We start from the raw sequence: 9,746 nt of genomic DNA on the forward strand, positions 1-9,746 counted from the left end.
GTTTGTGCATAATGGCTGTTGACACATGGTCAGGTATGAACTATACAGGAGAAGATTATCCTTGGGATTTACGCTATGCACATGAATGCAGTCATGGCCCCTGAGGGTAGAAAGCATAATCTCAAAACATGTTTTCAAAAATATGTTGATGAAAAGTTTTCAGAGCTCAGATGTAGAGCCTGAGGCCAGAATTTTCCCTATGTATCTAGGGAGCCTGACATAGGAGGAATGGAAAGAAACTGTGAATATAATAAGTGGATCTCCAGACAGAGGTACCTTTCAAACAGACACATAGGTGTAACTGTGTGTGTGATGTCTTTCTACATTAGAAACGGATTTCACAACAGCTCCATCTTAGATCCTAGCAGACATGAAGAAGCTCTGTACTTTCACTATTTCATTTTTGTTTCTTAAGTTTTCTCTCATCTTGTGCTGTTTGACTGAACCCAGTTGCTTTTGGAGGATAAAGAATAGTGAAGATAATGATGGAGATTTGCAAAGGGAATGTCATTTTTACCTTTCGTTACATGATGAACCTATTGAAGATAATTTTGATAATTCAGATTTAAATTTTCGGTAAGTCATTAACTTTATTTCCTTTGTCAATGTCATTAGTTTGACATATTTATCTGTATACACAAACTGTGGGTTCTGTTCTCTTCCTCACCATGTAACTTTAAGGACCCCTGAAAACGAATTATTATATCAATCACTATTTTAATACTTCAAAATGTGTCACAGTTTAGTAGGGTTTTAGTTCAATTTTATACTCCAGTTCACAGTGCTGGACCATGTGAATGTCTGGATCCTCTCTAATGAGTCTTTGTTCAAAGTATATGTTGAAAGATATCTTTTCATCTGCCTTGAATTCACAATTCCCTCCTTTGTCAAGAACTCAATATGAAGAGACTGCATCACTGCCTATATTCAATTGTCTGCCCACGCCTCATTATGATCATGCATCTAAATGCCTTAATAAAAGTGTTACCTAATTCTGGTTTCCAACAGATGAACATGCATTGTTTCATTGAAATATTTGTGAATGTGTTGGTCTACTATACTTGGTTAAATGTATAACATTACTTATATACTTGTGAATATACATATACTTTGCTTTATAAAATAGTCTTTAAATGAGTCTCATCCTGCAGCTCTGAATTTGGTACTGAATAAGGAAAAAGAATGCTAGTCTTATATTCTGTTACCAGAATAATCTTTTTATCCAATTACACAAATGCACAGGCACTGATTAGGCTTCTTATCACTATAAGATACAAGGTCAATAATTCTATTAACTACTCAATAAACTTAACATTATTTAGTAATTAATATTTATTCACAAGTCCTTTCCATTCATCCTATGACATGTGCCCTGGATACATAGGGAAAATTCTGGTCTTAATCTCTACATCTGAGGTCTGAAAAGATAAATCTAGGAGAATCATTGTGTTCCAGTTGAAAAGAACCTTTTCTCATGTGGCTATTAGATCTGAGATCCAAAGTGTGAGGTGTTATCATTTGTGGCTGCAGATCATGAGGGAACGAGTGTTGAAATCATTTACCTTTTAGCTAATCATTGTGCCTGCGACTTCTTTCTTTCATAAACTAAGGTTTCTTGTGCTTTTATGTTTTTGGTTCTCATCCCATCCCCTTTTCAATTTTCATGTCTTTGGGATAAAGGAATACATTTTTCAATGGGTAGCCACAGTGCACTGTACACTTTGATAGTGATGGTTGTTTCACATTATTATCCTTCAGTGTTAGGTGAGTAGGAATTATATTTCTGAAGTATCCTTAATTTTTACCACACCTATTGGCCAAAAATTGTGGAAATTCTCATTGATGACAATTGTTTAAGCCATAATAAGTTTTAAAATTACAAATATATGAACTGTGTCAATATACTTTTGGGATTAGAAAGAAAAACTTAGCGCTGAACTCTTAATTGAAAAATACAAATTTTAGCAAAAGACCATTTTTGGTGTCTTTACACCTGATAAGAGGCAATAGAGAATAACAGATGAACTGCCAACTGTGCTGGGGCAGAGAAGATCTCTTTGCTCAGACATCACTTAAAGGATCTCAATGTATTAGGAAGATTGTGGTATTAAAAGAATTGTGATAAAACTTTTACAAGATAGAAATAGTAAGAACACACTAAAAGGCAACATGAACTTGATGTGTACAAGACCCTTCTGGTCATATGGTATATTGTATCATTGTGTTTATCTTGAAATGGATAAATAAAATTAAATAAAATGGATATTAAAATGAGTAGCCTGATTGGTGATATTAACATTTGAATATATTAAAAGCATGATCTAAAAACATACAAAACAATTATAAAACATGTTCTAACATATTATTCATAATTTTCTTCCTGTGAATAAAATTAGCAATTTCATAATGCTTAAGTTCATAGAGTTTTTGTTATTTGGAAATATGTAAAATATTCTTACTGATAAAATATTTTCTCTACTTGAAACACTGATAATCTTCTTAAAGTAAGCTGATTGTTTGTCAAGAAAAACAACTATATAATGGGTTTTGAATACTCTCATACTGTCAGGTGGTATCTAATAAGGGCTTTTGAATATATTTTTAATGATTCACTATATAAAATTTTATGCTCCTTTATTATGCTTAATTCCCAAAGAGTATTTTGTATGTTTTGTAATAACTTAGTAGTGAACATTAGACATAGTATCCTCAGTTATGGATATTATTAAATATTCATAAATGATATTTTAGGGTATAAAAGGATAAGAATAAAAAAGTTGAAAAAAACAGATATATTAGTTGATACTCAAAGTATTCAATAATATTAAGATGATTGATGTATAAATTGCAGTTAAATAAATTTATAAGGACAATCTGTTAGGTATTTCATATGTAGTGGAAGTCATGCTCTTTTATATATCTGTGGAATTACATCTCCAAGGTTATTTTATAGCAGTCTCACACAATAGGACTGTAATTTAGTTCAAGGATGGCATTCAGAGATAAAACAATGTTTATTTATTTTCATGAATACAAAATGTATCATATCACAGTGCCCAATGTGTATGAATTCTTAAATTGTATTCGGCTCTAAAGATCCCTAATATATCAGGCTTATTTCAAGACATTTAAACAGAAATTTAGTATATCTCATATTACAAACTTTACTGCAGTTGAAATTTTATATTTCACACATCTCCCTTAATCATCACTATGCCCTCTTGTAGAATTGCAGCAAGTGAATATGAGCTTCTTCTGGTAATGTTTTTTGCTACTGATGAGATCAACAAGAATCCTTATCTTTTACCCAACATGACTTTGATGTTCTCCATCATTGGTGGAAACTGTCAGCATTTATTGAGAGATCTGGATCAAGAATATACACAAACATATGGACATATGAATTTTGTTAATTATTTCTGTTATTTAGATAAGTCATGTATCATAGCTCTTACAGGACCATCATGGAAAACATCCTTAAAACTGGCAATGCATTCTTCGATGCCACTGGTAAGAATTTGTGACACTGAATAGGTTAAGAACATTAAATCACATTTACAGGTGCCTTCAAGAAAACTTGGACAGAATGCATTTATGAGTTGGCTGCTACACAAACACACACACATACACACACATTTATATATATACATATATAAATATTTATATAAATACATATATATATATATATATATATGTGTGTGTGTGTGTGTGTGTGTGTGTGTATGAATTAAATAATCAGTTCATAGATTTACTGTACAGACAGGTAAAACTGTGTACTTGGAATTTCAGACTTGTCAGGAATATTCTAGAATCTAATAGGAATGATACATGACATGTATAGTACAATCTTACTCTTTTTATCAGGATTTCAGGAAGGTGAGTATCATTACTTGTATATGAGTACAAACATCCTAATAATCATATTCCTCATTGGAAGTTTCATCCTCTCTTCTACATCCTTTAGGTTTTCTTTGGACCATTTAATCCTAACCTACGCGACCTTGACCGGTTACCTCATGTCCATCAGGTAGCCACCAAGGACACACTTTTATCACGTGGCATGGTGTCATTGATGTTTCATTTTAGATGGACTTGGATAGGACTGGTCATCTCAGATGATGATCAGGGTATTCAGTTTCTCTCAGATTTAAGAGACGAAAGCCAAAGGCATGGGATCTGTTTAGCTTTTGTTAATATGATCCCAGAAAACATGCACATATACATGACAAGGTCTACAATATATGATAAACAAATTATGACATCTTCAGCAAAGGTTGTTATCATTTATGGTGAAATGAACTCTACTTTAGAAGTCAGCTTTAGAAGATGGGAAGAGTTAGGTGCTCAGAGAATCTGGATCACAACCTCACAATGGGATGTCATCACACATAAAAAAGAATTCACCCTTAATCTCTTCCATGGTTCTATTACTTTTGCACACCACAGAGTTGAGATTCCTAAATTTAGGAATTTTATGCAAACAAAGAAAACTGCCAAATACCCTGTAGATATTAATCATACTATATTGGAGTGGAATTATTTTAATTGTTCATTCTCTAAGAACAGCAGTAAAATGGATCATATTACTTTCAACAACACATTGGAATGGACAGCTCTGCACAGCTATGATATGGTGATGAGTGATGAAGGTTACAACTTGTATAATGCTGTTTATGCTGTGGCCCACACCTACCATGAATGTATTCTTCAACAAGTAGAGTCTCAGAAAAAGGCAAAACCCCAAAGACATTTCACTGCTTGTCAGCAGGTAAAGTTTCTTACATTGCATTATGCTTAGATATATCAATGTGATCTTTTAAATGGACCCAGAGGAACAACTGTACATTTGTTAGAGATTATTCTTTAAATTCTCTAATAAACCTTTTGCATGGATGAATATCATGCACAAAGATCATATTTAATAGGAGGAAATACATTTTTATGAATATCAGTGAGTTTTGTGACAAGGTGTCTCACATTTCACTAAATGACTTCAAAATTTAGAATAGGAGCCAAGAGTTTTATCATAAAAGCCTAAGTGATGACTAGACTGGAATGTTTGGCTAAAGAATAGTTTCTCAGAAATTGATCCATGTGCTGTGCTTATTATTTAGCCATTTACATTAACAATTTACAATAACATAAATGACTAAGACTGTACATTTTATTAAGTTTACGTTTAATATATGAATATACTATATGTACATGAAAATGATTTGTTTATTTTCACAATTGCCAGGTATTCAGACTTCCCCTTCAGTCTCTCATATACTGTTTCATTTTTTAAAAAAGTATTTTTGACAAGAATCTTCACACAGACACTCACATAAACAGACAGACACACACACACTCACACTCATGCACTGTGTTACTTATTTACTAGTAATCATTTTTTCTAGCACAATTTATCATCTATCATTTATATGAAGTATATAAATTTTCATTTATCAATGAGGTATACTGTTTTTTTCTACACACGTTTATTTCAATACATCTGTTTTTTCTGAAAGTCATTAAGAAATTAGGGAATTCTCAATTTTGCGTTACCTTTATTGTTATGCTTTATTGATATTGGAAGCATGAATCTCTTCTAGATGTCTTTCTTGATGAAAACCAGGGTATTTACGAACCCTGTTGGAGAACTGGTGAACATGAAGCATAGGGAAAATCAGTGTACAGAGTATGATATTTTCATCATTTGGAATTTTCCACAAGGCCTTGGATTAAAAGTGAAAATAGGAAGCTATTTACCTTGTTTTCCAAAGAGTCAACAACTTCATATATCTGATGATTTGGAATGGGCCATGGGAGGAACATCAGTGGGTATACCATAATTTTTATTTTTCAGGATATATAGGTTTTTAAATATGAGATTGTGTGTTTAAGACCAATTGCTACTTTTGCAAAAGACCATCCAAAGTTACAATAATCAAACGTTGATAATGCTCAACTTCAAGTATATCTGGTAATCGATGGATCAATGGCCTCTGAATTCCATGTTCAATAGTACCCAAATTGTCTATTACCTACAATACAGGAATATATATAATGGGTTTATAGTATAATGTATATGTACATATGATTAATGAAAAAAAATTAACTATATATTAACATGTTTTTTTTAATACTGTAGAAACATATTTATAACCTAATTAAGTATATCATGGACTCTTTAACGTAAATGTTTCTCCATATTAAAGGTTTTCTCTTTTTAATTTATATATTTTATATTGTTTTTTATTTATTTACATTTAAAATGTTATCTTCCTTCGTGATTTCCCCTCCTCCGTGGAGGATTGCCTTATCTGGCATCAGTGGGAGGGGAATCCCTTGCTCCTCTGAAGGGTTGATGCCCTAGCACAGGGGAATACTAGAGTGATGAGGCAGGAATGGGTGGGTGTGGAGCTCCCTCATAGATGCAGGGGAAAGAGAGTAAGGGATAGTGTGTTCAAAGTTTTCTTTTACACTTAGGAGTACTTCATTAATTTTATGGGAGTCTTATATAAAATATTTTGTTCATAGTCATCAAACTACTCTCTCTTGATTTACCCTACATTCTCCCTCCATATATCACAGTATTCTTTTTTGTAATTTATAAATCATGAGAGAAAAACTTGTGCCACCTAAACATTCTTTTTGGATTGATCAGTTTAGGAAGGTACACTTTTGAATTGCTACAACCTGAATGATACATAAATAATATTAAATGATGTAGTAAATTTTGTGTGACAATCTGTGTGTTGGAGGTAACATGATTAAAATTTGCCTGATATTGTAAAGTGATACAAGTTATCAGAGGAATATGTATAGCCATTTCCGTTAGTGTCCCATATATCAATCTATGGATCATTATTCATATGATAAATACATGAAATACACACACTCACATGCATATTATATAATATTTATGCACTGCCTCAGGTACCCTCCTCCGTGTGTAGTGTGATGTGTACTGCTGGATTCAGGAAAATTTATCAAAAAGAAACAGCAGAATGCTGCTTTGATTGTGTTCAGTGCCCAGAAAATGAGGTTTCCAATGAAACAGGTACATTCTTGCATACAGAAGAATGTTTGCTGAATTTGAATACCTTCTCTACCCAAACTAGAAATATGAAATGGCCTAGATGCAAACTGAAGAACTAACATCTCCATGAATGAAAGCACAATCAGTTATATAGAGCCAACTTCTTTTAGACCAAGCAAATAAATTCCAATATCTTCTTTAAACTAGGCATTTCTCTCACAATATGATGGTTACTGCTTTTATATAATATAGAAAGTGTTTAGGAGGAATAACCTGTAAAAAATGTTATAAGGAAACATTTTAGATGTAATAATCTATGCATATGTTTATTTTTCTTTGATTTGTTGCACATAGAAAGTTGACCACCTGATCAGTCCATAATCTTTCCCTCTATCACCCAGCTTACTCTCTGAAAAAGACCAGATGCTCAGGGTAACGGTTGTTGTTTAATGAAATATATTTTAAGAGGTTAGATGGACAAAGTATTAAATATTTACTCTTAAAGATTTAGAACAAGAGTGAAGATTTCAAAAATGCTACAAGAGATGGCTTAGAGCTTAGCTAAGGAAAGAGGGATAAATGTGAACATCCATAAGCTTCCTGCCATATAGCATGGAATGTGTATTTGGCAAGATAGAGATTGGAAAACAATGAAAGGGACATGCATAGGTCTATGAGGTGTACAGCTTCAAGAATGAAAATATTCCTAAATGCAATCAGTATTTCAACGAGGAATTGTATGTTCTAGTTCCTATGTGTAGATACAGATCAAGGCACAAGTACAGAGCAAACAAAGTACATGATGCATTTAATCAACTGACACTAGTACTGATGTCTGCACACTACCCTTGACTGTGAATAGTGGATTTATGTTTGGAGGAATTAAATAATCTGAGATTATGCATATTATTATTCATCATATTTTTGGTTTTGTTCAATAAAATTTTTTTCCGTTCGATTTCATCACAATGCATAGGTCAATACAGAGATATCTTAAGTTAGTGGTTCCTACAGCAAAAAGGAATGGAATAGATGCTGAACAGCAAATTATTTATTGATGTTTCCTAGGAATAACATGAATATAAAATTACTACCTATGTAATTATGATAACTTATAAGGGTTCTTTTTCATTTGTCAGCAGATATGGAACAGTGTGTGAAATGTCCAGATGATAAGTATGCCAACATACTGCAAACCTACTGTCTCTCAAGAGCTGTATCATTTCTGACTTATGACGAGCCACTGGGGATGGCTCTAGGCTGCATGGCACTGTCCTTCTCGGCCATCACAATTCTAGTCCTTGTCACATTTGTGAAGTACAATGATACTCCCATTGTGAAGGCCAATGACCGCATTCTGAGCTACATCCTGCTCATCTCTCTAGTCTTCTGCTTTCTCTGTTCCCTGCTCTTCATTGGACATCCCGACCAGGTCACCTGCATCTTGCAGCAGACCACATTTGGAATATTGTTCACTGTTGCTGTTTCTACAGTGTTGGCCAAAACAATAACTGTGGTCATGGCTTTCAAACTCACTACTCCAGGAAGAAGAATGAGAGGGATGTTGATAACAGGGGCACCTAAGTTGGTCATTCCCATTTGTACCCTAATCCAACTTGTTCTCTGTGGAATCTGGTTGGTAACATCTCCTCCCTTTATTGACAGAGATATACAATCTGAACATGGGAAGATGGTCATTCTTTGCAATAAAGGCTCTGTCTTTGCCTTCCACGTTGTCCTGGGATACTTGGGCTCCTTGGCTCTGGAGAGCTTCACTTTGGCTTTCTTGGCTAGGAATCTTCCTGACACATTCAATGAAGCCAAGTTCCTAACTTTCAGCATGCTGGTGTTCTGCAGTGTCTGGATCACCTTCCTCCCTGTCTACCACAGCACCAGGGGGAGGGTCATGGTGGTTGTGGAGGTTTTCTCAATCTTGGCTTCTAGTGCAGGTTTGCTAATGTGTATCTTTGTCCCAAAGTGTTATGTTATTTTAATTAGACCAGATTCAAATTTTATACTGAACCACAAAGGTAAATTGCTTTATTGAAACTTTCATGGTATGAAAATGTTAGATGATATTCAACTTATCTTACTCTTCATCTCAACAAAAGTAGTATTTCATCATATAAAAAAAATGTTAGTAATATACCGATGTATACTTACAAACAGGACTGTAAACATGAATATGCTGAGAACTGGGAATCTCAATGAGGAATGGCTACCATCATTCTGACCTGTGGTTGTGTGTTTAAGCCATGTACTTAATTAATGATTAATATGAAGTTACCTTACTGTCTGTGAACAGTGCCACATCTAGCCACACTGTCCTTGAGTTACAAGAAAGGGCACTGCATACAACATGGACTTGAAGCCGGTATTCAATATTATTCCACTTGCTTTCATGGAGTTCTTGCATCCAAATTCATTCCTTGACTTCATTCAATGTACTATGACAAAGTTAGATAAATAAATAAACCATTTTCAAACATATTTACTTTGGTCATGGTGCAAGTCGACAGGAAGTGCCTCTATTTTGAACAGGAAGTGCGTCCCAGGTGTTCATGGGAGATGTAGTTAGTGTGTGTGTTTGTCCTAGACCCGCTCTCTATTGCCACCTGGTGGCTATATAGTGTGACTGCAAACCAACAGGAAGTGCCTCCATGTTGAACAGGAAGTCGGGTCCTGGTACTCATGGGAGATGTAGTGTGTATAGGGCCTAGAG

General features: G+C 34.1%; 1 protein-coding gene across 1 annotated transcript; it reads left to right on the forward strand.

Annotated features, from left to right (window-relative positions):
• The first annotated feature begins 262 nt into the window (after positions 1-262).
• On the forward strand, positions 263-9,501 carry LOC147000050 (vomeronasal type-2 receptor 116-like). The gene is made up of 6 exons (XM_085834286.1): positions 263-576; positions 3,228-3,510; positions 3,965-4,768; positions 5,595-5,819; positions 6,922-7,045; positions 8,167-9,501. The coding sequence occupies exons 1-6, from the start codon at positions 371-373 to the stop codon at positions 9,069-9,071; spliced, it is 2,547 nt and encodes an 848-aa protein (XP_085690412.1). The 5' UTR covers positions 263-370; the 3' UTR covers positions 9,072-9,501.
• Positions 9,502-9,746: the final 245 nt, after the last annotated feature.

This window comes from Mus caroli, unplaced genomic scaffold, assembly GCF_978045245.1.
Source record: "Mus caroli unplaced genomic scaffold, Mus_caroli_1 scaffold_22, whole genome shotgun sequence".
Lineage (NCBI taxonomy): Eukaryota > Metazoa > Chordata > Mammalia > Rodentia > Muridae > Mus > Mus caroli.

Bases quoted from the DNA above. Each gene is read 5' to 3' on its own strand.
- LOC147000050 (XM_085834286.1), top strand. From the start codon at position 371: ATGAAGAAGCTCTGTACTTTCACTATTTCATTTTTGTTTCTTAAGTTT. The intron at 577-3,227 runs GTAAGTCATTAA...GCCCTCTTGTAG, and splicing joins AATTCAGATTTAAATTTTCG to AATTGCAGCAAGTGAATATG. The intron at 5,820-6,921 runs GTGGGTATACCA...GCACTGCCTCAG, and splicing joins GGGCCATGGGAGGAACATCA to GTACCCTCCTCCGTGTGTAG.